Source organism: Macrosteles quadrilineatus, unplaced genomic scaffold (genome assembly GCF_028750875.1).
Source record: "Macrosteles quadrilineatus isolate MER2022 unplaced genomic scaffold, UCM_ALF_1.0 Scaffold_9__3_contigs__length_116548681, whole genome shotgun sequence".
In the NCBI taxonomy this organism is placed as follows: Eukaryota; Metazoa; Arthropoda; class Insecta; order Hemiptera; family Cicadellidae; genus Macrosteles; species Macrosteles quadrilineatus.
The window spans coordinates 37251163-37272345 of record NW_026542602.1 but is presented as its reverse complement, the minus strand read 5'-3'; the positions used below and the strand labels follow the sequence as shown (position 1 = coordinate 37272345).

Below are 21183 nucleotides of genomic sequence, written 5' to 3'. Positions count from 1 at the left end.
GTTATATTATTATTCAATTGATTTTTCTTTGATTAAATGGTGTTAACAATTTGCATTTGTGTTTAAAGTGAGTTCCTTTTGTTAAGTATGCGATTCTAATGTTATGTGCTTAATCTGTACCATTAATATTAGTGAGTAAAGTGGTGTATGGATTTCACAACCATTATTTTACTAGAGACCGTTGTAACCACAACGGGCTCTGTTGCTAGTTATAACATAAACATGATTTCCAACAATTCGCAAACACAGCTGTATCGAAATGTCAAAGCTTAAAATTCAACCACGTGTGTCCTCACCAGTGGAGGGGAAACGGAAAGGCAGGGGTGGGGCGCGCCGCAAGAGTTACGCTGTCTGGCCGCTACGAGCACCACCAAACGGCAGCAAAATTTTGGGTTGCAGACGGTTGGTTTTACACTCGTAATGCTTTTTTTTATTGGGTTATTAAAATTAACTAAACTTATTATTGCAGGGCACACTTGAATCTACCTTTCTCTAGTTTTAAAAATTAAACAAAAATTTTTTTTGCACCTCTAATTCTACTTTGAAAAGTACCAATTTCCATGCAATTTGATACGTCTTTTATACTTCCCTTAGTAATTTTAAGAAATTCTAAAAACAAGGAAAGGTAGATAAACTGTTAAGCTTTCAAACGAGACCTTAAGTTTGTTCTTAACTTATATACAGCGTATGCAATCAGTGTAAAACGAAAGCTCTGCATTTCCACGGAGTGGCAGGGGTGTACCACAGCCTTAACACCAACAGATAGCAGCACTGCTTGTAATGTAGCCGGTCCCATTGGAATTGTATTGCCAAATGGAGGGAAAAAGACGGGACAATAGTAGAATTTTGAGATTGCCAGACGGGGATTTTACGGGGAAATTTACTACCAACCTACACAACAAAATACAGTATACTATTGAGCAGTGCTGTGCGAGATTTCAAGTTTCTAGCTCTAATCCTGGCTTAAATAAATAATATTTAACTCAATACACTAGTACCCTCTGGTGAGGTTTTACTGCAATTAAATCTTTTTTCTCAGCTTCAAATGTTTGCATTACATTGGAAGTATATTCTGTGTCAAGTCAATGATATTAGGCTATATAATACTGCCACTCATATTTTCAGAATAATTGATCCTCCTAAAGGATCAAGGGAATAGTACTCCCTACTTAGATACCTTTGGACAGGAGGGAGCATTTCATCAGCTACTACTTCATAAATCCGACTATTTCCATCCAAACAATACCAAATATATCAGTCATAAAAATTTTGTTTAAATAATCTTACTCATTAATTAAAATTGTGCTAAAAGTCAGCCATCACTGTATATTAATAAGAAAGGGTATCCTAACAACTCTAAGAACAACAAAGATTCATGACAGTTTTTTTATTATTTTTAAGCATGTATATAACAATGATGGTTAACACTTGGAAAGTATCTAGATCCCAACAGATCTCTTGTGACTTCTTAGCTCTTGCCTGAAACAGAAAAAACCAAATTAAGTATCATTATACTAAGTTTTGGAAAGCCATTAACATTTAAAGTGACTTGTTTCTTAGCTCAGTGTAGGTAAGGATTGAAATCATTGCCAATCATAGCGTATATTAATTGCATCATCGCTAAGAAACAATCACTAAAAAACCCGTCAAAACAGAGAAAGAAGATTAGAGTATCCCCTGTCAAAAGCAAAATATTCGAAATATTGGATTGATGAACCCAAGTTTCCAGCTCAGCTGTTTCTGTCATCAAAATACATCAGGGATAGAATAATGTAAGGTATATACATCATCGCTGAGAAACTGGCATAGAGGCGACACAAGTTTTAGTACAAGAGAACGGGCCAAGATATTACCAAGATATAAGTTACATTTAAAATGTGTCCGATATAAACTAGGGCTGTACAACACATTTTTCCAAGGCAGAAGCCCATCTTTCAAACTATCCATCACAAATTCTCAATTTGCTCTGGTAAATCATAATACTCAGTTCTACTGATTTTAAATTACAAATTAATATAAATTTATAGGGAAGGTAAATTCAAGTGTCATCAGAATAATGGGTAGTGGTGTGCAATAGTCCACATTGTGGCATCAGAAAATCTGGTTAACATCATATGACACTTTCAGTAGACAGTCAAACCAAAGTCAATTTAAATTCTTAAAGGATACTATTATATATTTATTTACATAAGGGTGGATACTAAACAAAAACCCCCAATAAATTTAAATAAAATACTGAATGCATGGCCACCTTTTTTAAATTACTTAGTTTTGGAAGTGTCGTCAGAATAATGGGTAGTGGTGTGCAATAGTCCACATTGTGGCATCGGAAATCTCATTAACATCATTCAACACTTACAGTTTAAAACTCGACATTTAAAATCCTTGGGAAACTAGTTTTTTTTTGCTATTTCTTGTGGCCGGAAGCAAGATAAAAATGAAGGTGTACATTCATTCAATGATCCCTAGTCGATGGATAATGACAGAAAGAAATGTGTGTGAGGTGAAATAGGAATACAGAAACATCTGAAACCTTTGGATTTCACACAATTATATTGCGTAAAACTTTGACACAAAGACCAAAAACGATCTTTATGTGGTTTAGAATACGCTTTCATTGGAACAACCAATAGAGGTTTAAATTTTAAGCTCACCAAAACATGAAAGTAAATTTCCAACAAATTTCCAACTAACACTGTTTAGAAATAACTGATTAGGTATATATAAATAGTTATCTTATTAAATGTACTTCTTTACAGAATGGAGGTAACAGGGTAAAAAACACAATTGATTTAAATTTCTCGAGTTACATAATGTTTCTCAATACCACATCAGGAGTTACAGATATCAACAACTGGATTCTGACAGGGATAACTTTCATCATCATTTGTGGTTTAACCTTGAGTTTCGGGCTCAGCTCTAACTAAACACAAAGTTAAAATTCAGCTTTTATGGAGGAATACGGATTTTCAAAAAGACGTAATATATGTCTTTACCCAAATACTGTTAGGAGTTGTTTGATCAATGAACAGGAACAACCAAGTAATTTATGTAGACGTACTGCAGTTATGGATCTATGGACTAATGTTATAAAGTGATTTGTAAATTTTAAGTTTCAGATAATTTTCAAGTTTGTTCAGAGAGGGCAAGCTATCACCAGTTAAGTCTGCATAGCGTATATATTAAATCATCACCACAAACTTGAGATTTGGAGTTTTAATAAGCCATTAGTTTAAATTTTCAATCTAAAACCAAAAGACCAATATTGATACATACCTCTATTTGTTTCCGGTTCGAACTGGTCACTGGTTTGTTCTGCAACACAGATATTTATTGTCATCATATTGTTTAGACCTAGTACTATACCAAAATTTAATGTGGAGGTTCATCAGTTACAAGTTATAATCACAATGATCAGAGATCTTGGTAGTATGTAGCAAACATCATCTTAAATGTAAATAAGCACTCAAAAGAGTCAACTATCGGTGTATGACAACCTTATGACTAGGTAATAAAAAGAATAGTTCATAAAACTCAAATCAGTTTTAAATATAAATAGCCTATGCTAGCATTTCAAAATGTGCTATCAGTTGGAGAAGGGTTATAATTTTTTTAATCATCATGGTTTTTCTGAATAAAAAATCATCATATAGCACATTTAGACAAATATCTTGGCTTGTTTTTTACCTTAATGTATTACATTCTATGGAAATAGTTAAGCAATTTCTTGAATCTTCTTTTTACTTCTTAAATGTTTGTTTTGTAACAATAACACACCCTTTTGACTTGTGAATTTAAAAAAAGACACAATTTCTTAACATGAGATTGTTTAACAAATGGAAAACAATGCCCCACACCTAAGGGTTTTAATGTTATTTTATTTAGCTCTACAGATTTAGAAGCAACAAGTTTATGAATCAGCTGGTTGATAATAGTTATCGTATGTAGCACTGAAGGGAGGCCACGAGGTTAGATCACGACACATGGTACTATGAAACAGTGCTGCAATGTTGGCCAAACTTGTATACCAGTGAGATGACTCCCTGGCTAGCTACAACTGTCCACCATTGGATAAAACATCCTCCAATGGACATGATTCAGCCTACACCCTAAACCTGCCTCCCGCACGACTGGCAGACACTGAGATTACAAGAGAGAATTCAGCCATTGGGGTTTGAAAACCAAGTGGAATGGTCCAGCATTTTAACATTGGTTCTACATCCATCTTAATATCAGCCTCTAAATTTCGGCGCTCTCAGGAATGGGCCCACGCCTATCACCCGACACACTACAAGCCCAATAACCTTCTGCGATAACAATTTATTGTCTTATTCCCGATCTAGCTAGGCTGAAAGTAAGCATCTATTATTTAATAAAATCACAAAATGTAAATTCAATTACCAACCTTACGAAAGCATAGGCCTTGACACACTGGTCCCCCATGATGATCATGTAGCCATTTCCTTCCAGCTTCTGGACTGATGTGCATTACATCTTGAATCTCGATTAGTAGCTAAAGGAACAAAATAAATGATCTTAATAAACAAAAAATTTAGAAAGTTTGAAAAATTCAAGAATTAGGCCTACTAGGAATGATTACCCTACACAGGGGGGAAAATTAAAAAATTCACAAAGTTACTATAGGATCTTCCACCAGTTCAGACAACCGGGTAGGCAAGTTTCAGCACACAAATCCTGCCCATTTCGGTGGGTTCCACCATTTCTGGCTCCAAAATGTTAGTGGCAGTCTTTGCTTTGACACACCCTTCAATTCATCATGACTGGGCAATTGATAAAGATCAAATTTAATCTCTGTATGAATCGCTAGCAAATCAGCCTATCTCCAAAATCAAAGATAAATCAACTGACTGAAAATATATATATATATATAAACCACTTACTTTTGATTTTGAGAATCCATTCTTAGTCTGAACATCTTCATACCTGCAAGAAAACCCCCTTTAAAGCACAATTCTCAGATAGGTATAGGCTATAATATTAATCTGTCTAGCAAATCTAATGTTTCATGTAAGATATTACTTTTTAGGCCAATACCACACACAGTCTTAAAGATCACACAAAGAATAGGTTATCTGGCATTAATGATTTAGAAGTTATAGTTAATAACACAAGTTCCATCAGATAGGGGCGAAAGATAGATTATAATCATGTATTGAATATCATTTGAACTATGTTATCATCACATGGAACCAGATATAACTGGTTAAGCTTCACCACTTATAGTATAGTTATCTTAATCAAATAAGTTATTATCAGCCCAACCAAATGATTAGGAAATAACTATGTCTTCAATACATAATTAAGTTATTGCTAAAATCTGAAAAGGCTGTAGACGAACAAAGATATATTTAATTTGGTTAAGCTATTTATAGGTTGCAGCTAGTATTATTAAAATAGTTGTTTGAGAAAATTAAGTTCCATCAGATAGGGGCGAAAGATAAATCTTAATCACTAGTTTCATTTGAACTATGTTATCTTCATTTGGAACAAATATTCATCAATAAATGTGGTAAAACAGGAGCATTCCTCTTTAACTCAACATCGCTAGTAAAGCAAAATTAGATAAGTTAACAATCTGCTTAATATCAACACCATTTTCAATAAAAAATGAAAAACAACAAAATAATCCATCAGACAAATTCAACATCACAGCCACAATGACTATCACTAGACATTGCAGTTTGATTCAGACATATGCTTGTCAATTTAAAATCATCATTGGATTTATTTATTAGTTATTTGAAAGATGGGCTGCTATATCAGTAATACCAGATCCTAAAAAAATTCAATGAGATCAAATGTAACAAACTAAAAATGTATGTACGCAATCTTGGTGAAAACTATGTGTACTAATTGAACATTTTAGTTGTAAACTAATTGAATAGTTTTCATATTAGAATATGAAAGAAGAGAAAACAGTAGGACTTAAAACAATAAATCTACTTTTAAACAGTGATATTTTTCAGATATAAGCAGCCATAGGATTTTTTCATTTGGATCAAACGGTAATTCCAAAGTTATCATCACTAAATATCATCAAATAGGATATGTCAGAAGTACGACCTCCACATTTTGATTCAAAGAGGAAATTTAGTCATTTCACCAATTATAAATACAGCCAACCAATTGATGATCTTTGTCAGATTAAAAGCAGCCATAGGATATTTTTCACTTGGATCAAACGGTAATTCCAAAGTTATCATCATACAAAATCATCAAATAGGTTACCTGTTACATAATGGTTTGTATAGCCAAAAAGCTTAAAAAAGAACAAGGTGATTGATTTGTATGGAACTGGATTACAAGTCTCAGTAATTTAAGTCATAATCATGAAATCTCATCCCCGAAAGATGGTTAAAAAATGACTCATCATCGACTCCATGTGCAATCAGAAATACAATTTTAGAGAATATAAATATTGACTAACAAGTGAAAAATTAGGATAAAACCTACCCAAAAAGGTTGGAGCATGATATTCTTTATCATGATGTAGCTCCACCACTTCGGCCTGAAAAATTAATTTAAACTAAAATTCTGACATGATATTAACTAGCACCAAAGAACAAAAATCAAAGTAGGCCACAATTAGTAACCCAAAAACTTTTTGGGAGAAAAGGTTTATCAAATCTAGACACAATCAGAATATACCTTCATCAAGATTCAGTCTGGGGCGGTATATATTCATCATATTATTGTTCATACTTGAATGTTAGCTTATTAAATAATCTTACATGGAATAAATATAATAAGCGACAGAAAGTTCTGAAATGTTGTTTAACTAGCACCACAAATAAAAAATAGGCTGCAATTAGTAACCCAAAAACCTTTTGGGAGAAAAAGTTTATCAAATCTAGACACAATCAGAATATACCTCATCAAGATTCAGTCTGGGGCGGTATAAAATCATCATATCGTCGATATTTAAATTAAAGTTTTCACGAGGTTCATGTACAGTGCAGCCGGTACCCAAGTTAAGTTTTTTAACTGGCACAATAAAACTATAAAAGGCTACAATTTGTTTTTAAGAGAAAAGGTTTTTAAATATAGACCACAATCAGAACATACCTCATCAAGATTCAGTCTGGGGCGGTGTATAGTCATCATATTATTGGTCATATTTGAATGTTTGCTTTTAAATAATTAAACATGGAATAAATATAATAAGTGACAGAAATCTGAAATAATAGAAACCCTACCCATAAGAAACAAATATTTAGAAAGACAATTATTTTTGCAGCTAATCAAACTATTAATACAACATTTTTACCCCTTTTCTCACTCACAGCTAATTAACAATACCCCCGCCGCAGCAAACCTGCAGACTAAGCGAATTTCCATTTGCCTGATTGGATTTACACTAAAATGTCTCCTTAAAAATATCACATTTATTCCCTATTTAAATAGAATCAGTTTAACACATACTTAGGTTTGCTGCAACAGGGAGGGTAAGTGTTTTTTTATGTAAAATGGTAATAGTTAGTAAGAAATCAAAACATTTTCCAAATTTGGGCAAAATATGTTAATAAACAAGCAAACTACAACAGTTTACTTATTCTCCATAAGAATAACATGGGAATTTTAAATTAACAATTTTTTGGAATTTTCTCCGTAACCATTAGGCGCATTATAACGCTTCAATATACAAAATTTTTTTTTTCTTTAAGCTCTACAAAATAGTTTGGAAAGAAATTGCAAAATTTTATGTTTTTCGGGTCAAAAATTGGAAAAACCCATTTTTACCCCATAAACCCCCGTTCCCATGGTCCGATCATGCTGGTTCGCGAACTCGTTCGAATAAACGTAGGTTTACACGTTTGTACCAAATTTCATCAAAATCGGATCATTTTTGCTCGAGTTATCGCGCTAACGGACACATATATATATGAATTTGAACGGATGGTGTTTTTGGCCTCTAGGGACCTCAAAACGAAAAAAAAAAAAAAATCGGTCCTGGGTCCAGGTCTTACCATGAGTACTACGGTAATAGCTTATTCCCTATATGGGAAATTCGCTAAAACACAATAACAGAATAAAACTTACCATAATTGATACCACGTCCAGTCAGGCAGCTTCAAAATTATGTACGAAACCTCAAAACTGAAAAAAAAACAACAAATTTTTGACACAACTTAAAGCAATTTACATTAATTTACTGTATGAATACATTATTGTCAATGTTGCACTCTTTCCTTAGGTTATAGGAACATTCCATGTATCCTTACACAAGAGTGCAATCATGTACCCAAACTCTGCACACTGCAAGAGCCGATGACTCCAGTGGGGACAATGGTTTGGGATTTAACACGTTCGCTACTGCAATAGTACGAAATTTTCCATTCACATGGACTAGCGACGCACATATGCGACGGCCGGTTTCCACCCATAGACTGCTGTCGCATATATGCGACGGCTAGTCACATTAAAATAGACTGCCGACGCATATTTGCGTCGGGGTTCTAATGTTATTAAAATGCTTATATCTTTGTAGTGGTCTATTTGAAGGCACTGAATTCCCTGCAGTGGTCTATAGAGATGTCTGACGCACAACTCCGTCGCTTGGTCTGTGGATATGATGATTGGTGACGTCATATAATAGTTGGAAAAACTGGTCTTTACTTTTCTGCATCACTGTATGTATGTATGCAGTATGTATGCTCCATTATCCTATGTAGTTTTTATATTTGTTCAGTTATAAACTGTTCTTGAATAATCTGTTTATTTTTTACTTACTTTTACCTTAAAACACAAAAAATGAACTGTCGCATATATGCGACGTTTAGTCTATTTTAAGAAAACTGTGATAATTTTCACTATTGTCTTCGCTGTAGACCGGGCGTCGCAAATATGCGACATTACAAAAGGTTATAAAAAATACAAAGAAACAAGAATAATTTATTTACAAACACGATTGTAGCGTATTACAATGTAAATGATCACTGTTTTACAGGTTTTCGCCCGTGGTTTGTGTGTACTATTATCCAAGTGACAGCCGGTCTATGTGTAAGATTCAAATGTATACCTCGGTCTGTGGCAATGACCACGGCGTCGCATATATGCGACGCTCAGTAGCGAACGTGTTAAGCTACTAACTCTCAAGGTAATGAAGAATTCCTACTGTTAGTAGTTTATTATTATTTAATGGTGGATCAGAAAGTTGCATTCTTAAAAAACCTATAAATCTGTGGTTTTGGTGCTGAACATATTAAGTATAGGCTTCCATTAATAACCCAAACTATACCACCTTCTACAAATACACTACTCTTGAGTTATGCAAACTTCAGATAGTTGAAATAATCACTAGGATCAGAAACTCCAGTCTGGCATGACTTAGTAGTATCATCACGTGTTTGCCCGTTGTACCAAAAAGGCAAGTAGGCCTATGTCAACTACTAACTAAGATTAAACCTTATGACAAAGACTCTAGACACTGATGCTTTATCGCATTAGGGTTGAAAACACACAATTTTAGTAGGGGAAGTGAAATTGGTTAAAATGTTTAGATTACCGTACTGAACTAATTATGAAAAATAAATCAACCCAAAAGATGGTGTACCAGTACTTTGAATGTTCATGAACTCCTAAACTTTTGACACAGTATGGCAAACTTCAGATAGTTTAAATAATCACTAGAATCAGAAACTCCAGTCTGGCATGACTTATATATTATCATCATGTGTTTGCCTTACAATTTTACCAACAAAAGACAAGTTACGCTGACCATTTTGGTTTATTGGTAACAATTAAATAAATTAAAACAGAAGGACTAAACAAGTAACACTGCACTGTTTTGAACCAAATGTAGCTCTCTTCCCTTAAGTTACCAAGATACCTCGGCCACTTTACACTTTGAGAGCGTTACTGTTCCCAGTCTTAACCACTGACAAAGGTACCATCCTTCACAGCCGGCTTAATAGAGTGGGGTGTAGTGAGACTTAATTAAACATGAACTTTGATCCTTCTAATTCACTGTAGCCTAACAATTATTTCAGTGTTCCAAGTTACACAGAGACAAATTAAGAAAGTAAAAATTCTTTAACATATTTTACTAAGCTATTAGTCAAAGACAGGGTCTATATTTGTAGAACTATGGTCTTAAATTAGTTGTCTAGAAAATACTATTTTAATAAAAGAATTATCATTCAGAGATCAGAATCCTTTTGGCTTATATATGATTGCTTAATCATTGAATTTTCATAATAAATAGTATCATCATATCTCTGAACTAATTTATGAGACTGTAGAAGTATAAGACTGAAAGAATATTCTTGGTTAAAATGAATTTAGCCTTAAAGGTTTTAATTAAATGAAAGCTTAAGTTAGTGTTTGGATAAGACAACTAAATCAAGATCTTATTGCATAGTATTTAAAAATTGTTCTGATGCAGTCTATTGCTGTTACTTGTTTGGCTAAATTTGACTAAGCCTATTATAAGCCTACATTCTTGCTCATAACCATTTAAAGCAGTTTTTTTAACGTACAATAGGTAACTTACATCATCTCATATGTCACTGTTTTGTACAGGATTTGAACACAATAATTTCAAGCAGATCCTCCATGATCTTGCTTTATTGTTTTCGGATCTCAATTGACTTCTTCTATGTCCTAAAACAAAATATTTGACATTAAATACTTGCTTGTAATAAGGTCTCGCCAAGGCTGTGCAACAGGAATTTTTAAAGAAGGGCTTTTAGTTAGATAGAATTATTTTATAGCTAATATTGATACAAATACAGTAGACCCCAACCTACCTTGCACTAACCGATAATCGGATTATCTACAAAATATTACTGTTTGAATTAACCGACCATGCGTTGAGAGCAGTTCGGATTAACCACCACTTTCTAGGAATCCCAGCATTTCCACCTCCAGGCTCGGCGATGCTTATCTCCACAGGATGTGACTAAGAATAAGTTAGTTTGTATGCCTTCCTAAAATATCGCAGGTTGCCAGTTTCATTGTTCGCAGCACATGCACATCTCCGAATTTGCTGTAAGTTAGCGCAACACATGCTAAGAAGAGCGCAATTATTTGTTTTCTGTGTGGCTAATTTATAAAATTGTTAAGTGGGTTGAAGAATCTAAAGTTAACTAACAACGCACTTGTAGGGATGGCAGGGGAGGAGGGTTAACGAGTCCAAGGGCTTTACCCCCTGACCAGATACCTATAGAAATAAGTAGGAATAATTTATTTTCTTAAAAACAAATATTTTTCCACAGTTGAAAATGTTCGTTTAAGAAATGTTCACCAATTATCATTCAAATAATGGGCTACTCAGTTAGTTTACTTAGGTAGGCCTACATGACTATCAATTGGCCCCAACAGTCAAATCACAGAACTATAATAAAAAAATTAAACAGCGAAACATGTTTACTTAGTTGAGATTACAAATGATAGGCTACTAAAAAAAGGATATTATAATGTTTTTACTATTCAATCAAAAACTGAAATCAGAAAATCAATTATCACACTAATTTCTTAATCTGTACAGGGGGTAAAAATCCGGGCCGTACATCCACAGTTAACCAATTGCTAGTTAAGTGGATATAGAGGGTAAAATTCCAGGTTTTATTGCTAATCTAATAGATCACGCTAGCTGTCTATGACATCAATTTTGCCCAGGGGATAAAACTCCGGTGACCCATTCTGTAGGGTAAGCTACACTTAAGGGGAGTCGCTACTGAAAAACTACCAATTTTGTAAAAAACTTGATTTTTTTTTATTATTTTTTTATCTTGTTCTATGGATTGTAAGGTTTCAGAAAAACATAACATTTGGTATAATATATATTTTTTTCACTGTGAAAAAAATATTTGAAATGAAGCGCGCACACCTCTTTTAGGGCATCAACTAGGCCTAGTATAAACCAACGTATAAACTTCAACCGCTGTTTTCCGCGACTTTAAAATTTTGTTTTTTTTTATATATAAGTTCTTATAACTTTTTAACTATTGCAGCTATATGAATGAAATTTTTACCACACATTGTTTATACTATAAATCAACTTTCTGTGCATGGATATTGTAATTGGGTAAATAAAAGTACATGAAAAAAAATTTATAAAAATTTATAACCTATAAATTTTTCAAAAACTTATTTTTGAAGCCATAACTTATAAACTAATTGAGAAAATAACATGAGTATGCACAGAAAGTATGTGCTTTCCTTGCTCTTTAAAATAAGATATCGAACAATAAAATTGGTTCAGTAGTTAAATAGTTATAAGAGATTTAAAAAACCCCATTTTTTCCCGCCAAAAAACTTAAAAAACTCCAAAATATGTAAAAAAATTTTTTTTTTACTTTAACGGCAGTAAATCTTTTTCTAAGACTAAATGAACTTAAAAAAGTATATATGATAATTTTTAAAAGGATTTTATTAAAAATCACTAGTTTCAGTAGCGACTCCCCTTAAGGACGCAACTTACACAAACTATGCACTAAAGATTTTGTCTTAATCATGGAAGAACCTTCAGACCTGTTGAGCTTGATTTCCCCTCATAGGTTTTCAGGAAAATAGGTTTTGTCATCATATGGTTCATTCCTTTGTCATTTAAGAGCAAAGACTAAGATACAAAATCAAGTTTATGCTCAGTTAGTTTGAAAATGATTAAAGTCTGAAAAATGTAAACTCAAGTAAAAAAAACAAAAAACTTATTTTACCAATTAAGAGAATTTAGTCTAAGTTTTGAAACTCAAAACTGATCCCACACCATCCTTTTATTGCAATGTGCCACGCAAAAAATGTCCATCCGTCAAATTGGTCCTAAACCAATGGTTGAACTTGTCTGGCGACTCAACGAGCATCTTATTTTAGGCCTACCTCCCTACATCACAAAATTACTAACACACATGTCTCCGAATTGGCTGTAAGTCAGCGCAACACATGCGAAGAAGAACGTAATGTCAATAATGTGTGTTCAAACCATCAAAACGCTTACAGTACTAACCTACGCTCACGATCAAACTGCACACACACTGTCCAATCTTAGAAAAAACAATAATCAGATATCAATCAATGCTTATTGTCCATATTTTTGAAAAATCATATTAGGCCTTACACTCAAGAAGGTTTTAAAGTTTTATAAACATATCCAAGCAAAGTCGCATCTCCTCAGGTTGTCAAAGGTAATCACAGAGGAATCATCGTCCAGTGCTCTGAAAGTTTTTTCATCATTGGAGATATGGACTAGGGCTAGCTCTAAAATATTTAGGCCTACCCAAGTTAATTCAGAAGGATTAATCTATAATAAAAAGATCAACTGGCAGAACATCTTAAATCGTTAAGTTGAGTCTGGGACTTTGCTGCTAGTCTTGGTTTAACATCAAAAGGGGTCGTGTCACAACTAAGTTAGGCTACAATGAAGATGGCAATAAAAAGGTAAAAAATTCAAAAGTTCTTCTGAAGTTTTTGTAGGTTTGTAAAAAAAAGGAAGTTTTCAGAATAGCTACAAAATCATTTGTTTCATACGAACGAGACTAGAGCAATCATCATAAACTTCCCATATCAAGTTATCTAACATAACTTTATCTTGTTTAAGTTAGACTAGTTAATTTCTTGAATTTAAAATTTTCAGGATAATTTTGAGAACTGGCATTTGGTACATTTTTAAGACTACATGGAAACATAGTACATTTTTCAATTAATTTCAACACGAATAAGTTAACTTTATATGGTAGGCCTACTAAAAAAAACATCTACAAAATGAATAATTTTAGCTTCTAGAGCAACTACAATAAATTAGGAGAAATTATATTTTATCCTATCGAGTTACAGTAAAACCTCACTAAGTAACTCAACACTTGGTGGACCCAGAGGTTGAGTCACAACATTGAAATTTTAATGGGCTAAAAATTAAAAACACAACAAATACATTTAACTGTAAGTTACGATTTACAAACACATTTATTAACTTACTAGGCTACATGAGTATTTATAAACAACAATAAAAACATAATTTTCTGAAAAAAGCTTGAAGAGTCACAACAACTCATTATCTTAAGTTAGCAAGCCAAAGCCACCTAGATGTGCCCCCTATTTGAGTTACACAGACTTCCAGTAGCCGGTGTTGAGTTACTTAACTTAGTGCCTACCTCACGTTCTAGGCATTTTCTCTTTGGCATAGGCTCACCTACAAAATCGGCACAAATCTGATTGATCCTAACCAAACTGATAAGAGCAAAATCCTTTGTGTCAGGAAAGGCATGAATGGTAAATTAGTTTGTTCCTAATAGAAATTCAGGATCCATCACAAGCATGTGCAGGTCGGTTTGATTTGGTAGGGTAAAGTTTTTTGTTTAGGCTTAGTTGGTGAATAGCCGACTTATGATCAAACTTAATACCAAACAGTAGGCTAAGTTAGAGTTTAAAAAGTTAACCTGCGCCAAGGAAAGATGTAGTAAGCCATGAGTTAAGTTTATCCGGACTCCTCAGGACCGAGGCCAGTCCGGATAATGGGTTTTTCCGGTCAAACCGACGTCTCCAAAAACTCGTTAAAACAGACCCTTTAAATGCATACTGTATACAGTAAACCAAATACTTGACTTAAATTTAGGAGTGCATATTATGTTAATATGGTTAACTTATGTGCTGATAAAAAATTGTCCGGTTAAAGAGATGCCATTTCCGCCGAGTGCAAGTTAGTCCAGTTAAAGATATCCGGATAAGAGAGTCTACTGTGTAATTAATGACTCCGAACGCTGAAAATTAACCTAATAGAAATGTGTAGGTTTAGATAAAATCCATCTCAAGCTGATAAGTGATTGCCTTCTTCCTTTAACAAGTGTGGTTGCGTGATGATAAGCTGGTGGCTAATGGCGCTGCGTGGTTGAATGTGCAAAAACTTTAAAATTAGCCTAACTTAACGTAGTACAGGGTGTATACTATTTTATTAAAGTGAAATTCCAGGTTTTTTCCTGGTGGTTTTTCAAGTTTTTCCAGGTTCCCGCGTATTTGTTTGGTTCCACTTAAACTATAATCAATTTAAGACTTGCAGCTTAAGTATACAATATTAAAACTTACATCAAATTTGTTTCAAAGTCCAGTGAGCTAGTGTTGAAAAGTAATAATCCTTATTATATTAATAATTTTCATTATCATCATTACTTAAGGCCACGGAAACATTGTCTCTCTCGATAGCAGAAAAATCATAAATATTATCTTCATTATTTATGAACACATTAAATATTATCAACGGCGGCAAAATCCTGAAAATTTCCTGCGGTCTTGTGGTCGCTTCCGACAGTGACGTAAACGTCATCACAGTCTTACGTTATTATAGAAAAGTCCTGGACATCTCCCGCGGTGTGTATACATTATCGCCGTCTCCCGCGATCACAGAAACGTAATCATCGTCATCCACGATCGCGGCAAAATCATGAAAATCCTCCGCGGACGTGTGGACATCATCATTGACTCCCACGGTCTCGGGAACGTCATCTTTGTAGTGCGCGATCTCGGCAAAATCATGAATATTTCCCTCGGCAGTGTATACATTATCGTTGATCCCGCGGTTACGTAAACGTCATCGTCGTCTCCTGCGGTCACAGAAACGTCGTCGTAGGTCGCAATCGCGGCAAAATCATGAGCATTTCACGACTACAATCTTCTACCGGGGCTAAAATAAAAATCATGGAATCGGTCCAAAAATCCCGGCTTTTTCCAGGTCTCTTCAGATTCAAGGTTATTTCCTGGTTCTCCCGGTTGGTATACACCGTGTAGTAAGGTATGGGTTCTAAATAAGTAACTTACCCAAAAAAAGCTTAAGTTAAGTTAGTGTTAAGTTGTGCTGGGCTTTAACCCTCCAAGTGTCCATGGTTTTGGTCTTAATGTTCGCCCATTTATTGCGCAATCGCAGGGTTTTATTAAAATGTATCTTAGAAACTTACTGGTTAATATATCATTTTGTTTGGAAAATTATGGGCTTTAACCCTCCCAGTGTTACTTGACGAAAATTCGACAAGCAGCACACTTTGTGTAGTGTTACTTGTCGATTTTTCGACACGCAGACATCGTTTACGGCGAAGGCTCTATGACTGACTGAATCGGATTGAACTGGATCGAGTTAGGTATCGTTCTTTCTGTAATATTCTAAGCTTTCTCCAGAGGTCTGTCTCAGCGCTGTACGTTCTCTGAGGCGATCGTAATTGTAGCAGACAGCTGACGTGCGTGTATTTGTAAACAGCTAGGTTACTCGGACCGATGACTGATGTGTTTTATTACGTTTATCATTGTTTTAGGTTAAAAATCAAAAGTAGTGATATACGTGTTGCATTATAAGAAGATTTAAGTGGTTTTGAAGTGCTGGTTGATGATCCTGAAGAAGTAGGTAGTGATATTGATGTAAATTATCAGCCAGATTCATAGCTATGGTTAGGCTGTGCATTCTTAGCTAAACGCTATGTACCGAAATCTGTTTTTTGCCCATAACTTATTTATTTGCAAATCTACTTCCTTATATTATTATATATTTGTAATCCTCATAAAATTTAGAACAAAGTGGCTATTTTCAAATATTTATAGGCCTATAATTTATACAATTTCATTGAGCGCGAACTTATTTTTTTTTTGAAAATTTTCAAAATTATATTTTTTTTTACCTAAAAAATTTTTTTTTGAAAAAATGTTCCTTATGTTTTATATATAATAAGGTAAACATACCAAATACCGAACACCTGCCAAATACCGAACGCGCTGGGTTTTGTCTCAAATAATAAGCATATGCTTCATCTGATCAACACCTACTTAAGATTAAAGCATTCGTTGGCTTTTAATCTGTCTGCAGACAAATGGGTTTGTAGATCGTCATTGGCCACTAGATCCAGTAAGCCGTGATTGGTAATGCTGTACACAGTTTTTGCAAATTTCTAAAATCTCTTGTCTGTTTCCTTAGGAAAGTGGTTGAGATTCTTAGGCTTTAAATAGCTATACCGGCCAATTTGTAATAAAGTACAGTTGTTAATATGCAAATTTAAATATTTTTCTGTCATTTTAAGCCATAATAAAGACCCAGAAACTATTTTAAAATTAATTTTCTAGCCGTTCGGAATTAGGATGGCGAAATGTACACTAAGCCTAAGTTCCGAACGCATGTTCGGAATTAGGCAGCGGTACTTCCTAATTTCGGATCGTTACGTTTTTCATGATATATTTACTGATTTTGAATTATTATTAATTGCAAATACCTATATAAACCATATTAGTTATAAATAAAATCATATATTTGCCAAATTTTATAAAAGTAGAGTACTTTAAAAGAATATTTTTAGCAGAAAATGGTCTTTTTAGGCCCACTGAAGTAGGCTAGTTTTAAACTACCGAGCGTTGTTACATTTTTTGTAGGATAATTTTAGTTATAAATTAATTGTAAGTTAAATGGCTATAAAATTTATAACAAGTTAAAATTATAAATTTTCCAAAAATTACAAAAATGTATACTTTGAAACAATTTTATTAGGAGATAAATGGTTTTCATAGGCCTACTGAAGCAGTTCCGAACCGCCGAACCTTACGTTTTTAGTGTTATATATACACATTATGAACTGTAAACAGCTAACAATCGGTAATTATTACCCTTTATAATTATATCTATTTTCAAAATTCGCAAATATTTAATACTTTGGAATGTTATTCTTATCAGAAAGTAGTGTATTAGGCCTACTGAAGCAGTTCCAAACTTCCGAGAATGTTACGTTTTTTTCTGTTATATTTACAAATTATTAACTTAGGGTAACTGTAAACAGCTAAGTAAAATCGGAAATTATTACAATCATAATAGTTAGCCTATATATTTTCAAAATTCACAAAAACGTAGTAGCTTTCTTACTTATTAAATGTTATTTAGCAAAATAACAAACCAGAGCCAACACACCCTCATCACCCCTTATGACTCAGATTCTTGGGAATGCCAATCCCAAAATACCATCTGAACTGCCATATGATTAGCCCCTCTACATTCCTACATTATATAACCATGACATCATTCTGTCCTTGTTTATATTGAAATATGCAAAAAACATACCAGAGGTCAACTCACCCCATCTCCACTTACATGACTCACATTCCAGAGAATGTCTAACCAATACCAGCTGACGTAATGAGATCATCCCCTTCACAACCATGTTTTAACTCAACTCTTGTTATTTATATTTGTTAAATCTTGTATGAGATATAATTTAAGAATTAAATGAGAATAAAAATTGCTTTCAATACAATTTTGGGCTTCCTGGGCGCCGGCGGAATTGCCGTTCGGTATTAGGCGGCACAAATTCGGTATTAGGAAATTCGAATTCGGTATTAGGCAGTTTCAAAATTTTTGGTATTGGTTGAAAAAAACACAATTTCTGGTAATGAATATTATTATTATTGACTTCAAACGCTGAAAATTAAATCTGGAAATATAAGCAATCATTTTAATAGCAACAAATAAAGCTTACTTTATACCTATAAATATATTTTACAGATTAATTCATAACCTAACCTTAACCGTTCGGTATTTGGTATGTTTACCTTATTGAAGCCCATGATTTTCCAAACAAAATGGTATTTAGAACATTAGAATTAACATTGTTTTAAGCTTCTCGGATCCGTTTTAATAAAACCTTGCAAATGCGCCAAAAATAGGTGGACATTAAGGCCTAAACTATGGACACTTGGAGGGTTAATGTAACATAAAAAACATAAAAAAAAAATGTTCAAAAATTTTTTTGTGGTTAACATTTCTCAAAAATTATAAAATAGGCTAAGTTTAAATGAAAAAAAATTTAAGTTAGCGCTTAACACGTTGTTATAATTTATAGGCAAGTTATACAAATATTTTAAGTTAAAATAAGTTAGCCACTTTGTTAAGAATTTTATGAGGATTCCAAAAATATAACCCTTTGAGTGCCAACGTCCGGGGAACCGGACGTTTTTAAAACGAGCTAAAAGTGCCGACGTCCGGCCGACCGGACTTTTTAGAACGAGCCAAAAGTGCCAACGTCTGGCTGACCGGACGTTTCGTAATGATCGAACAGTTGTCATAACAACCTAATGGATACTCGGATTCTTTTTACCCATATATTAACATTGAGTCGAAAGTTACTAGATGCGATACATCGATTTTTGTCGGTCGAAATATCGAAAATTCGATTTTTACAAAATTTTAACCTAAGAATCGCCAGATCGCGCTCGGCATTTTTAGCGCGACCTTCGGGAAAAATCATCGGCATTTTATGAGTGTTACTTTGATTTCTCGCCTGGCACTCTAAGGGATAATAATACAGGCTAAAGAAGTAGGTTTGCAAATACACAAGTTATGGGCAAAAACCGATTTCGGTACATAACGTTTAGATAAGAATGCATAGCCTAACCATAGCTAGGAATCTGGCTGATAATTTACATCAATATCACTACCTACTTCTTCAGGATCATCAACCAGCCCTTCAAAATCACTTATGTTTAGAAATAGGCGCGTCAGCTGTCTGCTACAATATTTTCGGAACTGAAATGAATAGCGTCTAGAAACAGACATCAGGAGAAAGCTCAGAATATGCCGAAAACAACAATTAGTACCAATCTCGATCCAGTCAGTCCCAGAGCCTTCGCCGTAATCGATGTTTGTGGGTCGCAAAAGCGACGCATAACACCACAGTGGGTGTGTTGTGCGTCAATTACGAGACGATTAACACTCGGAGGGTTAACATTGTCCAATGCGCGCGCCAGATCCACACTTCATTTCAAATAAGTTACAGCAGGCCGCACTCAAATGTTTTAAAAAATTTATTGAAGAGTTTACCTTAACCTGCTGGCATTTAGGCCTAGGCGGTAACTTATAGGCCTAACTTATTTTAAACCTCCTTTGCATAAGTTCAATTCCAACTAAGAGCCTAACTATATTATAAATATGTTGAAATCAAGGCACAGTGAGCAAGTAGGCTAAGGCTAGGTTAGGCCTGTTAAGTATGATTAGTTAAAAAGCACATGGTCATCTGGAAAAGGCTGAGACCTTCAGAGTTAACTTAGCTAGACAAGTGTGCTTCAAAACATAAATCACAAAAGCTCAGATTTGTACAAGAAATGAAAAATTATTATTTAAAAACTAGAACTTGGTCCGTTGTATTAATTCAACTTGATCAAAAGTAAGATGAGGTTGTTCGCATTAGTAATGAAGACAAACTTTAGCCTAAGCGGCGTCGCAAGCACAAAATGCGATCAAAAATGTGGTGCGATAGAGCTCAAAGTGTTCATTTAAATAGCAGAAAACAATAGTAGTTAACGTAGAAACTTTAGTAATAATAAAGCTGGAATAGATTAAAAGATGCAAGCGGATAAAAATAGATAAAGCAAACAGTAAAAGCGTGCTTACCACCATTCCTGATGATGAACGTGAGGTGGAAGATGTTGCTCTGCTGACGCCGGATGAAGAAATGGGCAGAGAGAAATGTGAACAGAACTGACCTGGACTCAAGACCGGAAACAGGGTGGGTTTCTCCTCAATATGAATGGGACCTGGGATAGTAACCTATCACGGTACTATATAAGCAACATAAAATATATTCAGTATCTATTTCTTACACAATATTATCTATTTCAACACTCGATATGAACAAATTACTTCTTGAAATACTTCTAATTTTAAGTTGTAACAACATAAAATAATTATTAATTAATATACCCCCGCCACAGCAAACCTACTGCCTAAGAGAATTTCCATTTGTCTGAATTGATTTTCATTTGAAGTATGTTTTATCTATGGTATAAGTCTATTTAAATAACATTAACTTTAACGAGTACCTAGGTTTGCTGCTACAAGGAGACAATTGAAGTGTGTTTTATTTGTAAAATATTAATAATAGCTAGTATAAAATAAATAAATTTGCAAAGTTTGATCAAAATATATCCATAAACAAGCTGAAATAGTATATTACGTTACTAGTCCTGAAAATAAGTGTTTTCCGGACGAGTGTGGTCCTTCCCGTGCGAGACGAAGTCGAGTACGGGATTACCATACGAGTGTATCTTTACGCAACACTACACTATTTTGACGAACTTCCCACGTAAGGATTTAGTCCAGAAAACAGCCGTTTGCCACCAGCTTAATCAATTGGGGTTTCATTGCAAACTACTGTAACTGTACTGTAATGAGTTTTACCGGACACCAATCAGCTGATTATACTGTATTTGGGT

General features: G+C 34.1%; 1 protein-coding gene and 4 non-coding genes across 5 annotated transcripts; all 5 read right to left on the bottom strand.

Annotated features, from left to right (window-relative positions):
- Positions 1–1356: 1356 nt before the first annotated feature.
- On the bottom strand, positions 1357–20418 carry LOC129003331 (uncharacterized). The gene is made up of 7 exons (XM_054431624.1): positions 20363–20418; positions 10514–10623; positions 8062–8118; positions 4902–4944; positions 4406–4513; positions 3277–3315; positions 1357–1479 (listed from the first exon to the last, which is right to left on the bottom strand). The coding sequence occupies exons 2-7, from the start codon at positions 10516–10518 to the stop codon at positions 1357–1359; spliced, it is 375 nt and encodes a 124-aa protein (XP_054287599.1). The 5' UTR covers positions 10519–10623; positions 20363–20418.
- LOC129004537 (small nucleolar RNA R38) lies at positions 2825–2895 on the bottom strand. Its single transcript, XR_008491739.1, has one exon. It is a non-coding gene; the product is annotated as a small nucleolar RNA R38 (small nucleolar RNA).
- LOC129004538 (small nucleolar RNA snR60/Z15/Z230/Z193/J17) lies at positions 5131–5213 on the bottom strand. The gene has a single exon (XR_008491740.1). It is a non-coding gene; the product is annotated as a small nucleolar RNA snR60/Z15/Z230/Z193/J17 (small nucleolar RNA).
- LOC129004539 (small nucleolar RNA snR60/Z15/Z230/Z193/J17) lies at positions 5434–5511 on the bottom strand. Its single transcript, XR_008491741.1, has one exon. It is a non-coding gene; the product is annotated as a small nucleolar RNA snR60/Z15/Z230/Z193/J17 (small nucleolar RNA).
- On the bottom strand, positions 6654–6715 carry LOC129004535 (small nucleolar RNA SNORD31). Its single transcript, XR_008491737.1, has one exon. It is a non-coding gene; the product is annotated as a small nucleolar RNA SNORD31 (small nucleolar RNA).
- Positions 20419–21183: the final 765 nt, after the last annotated feature.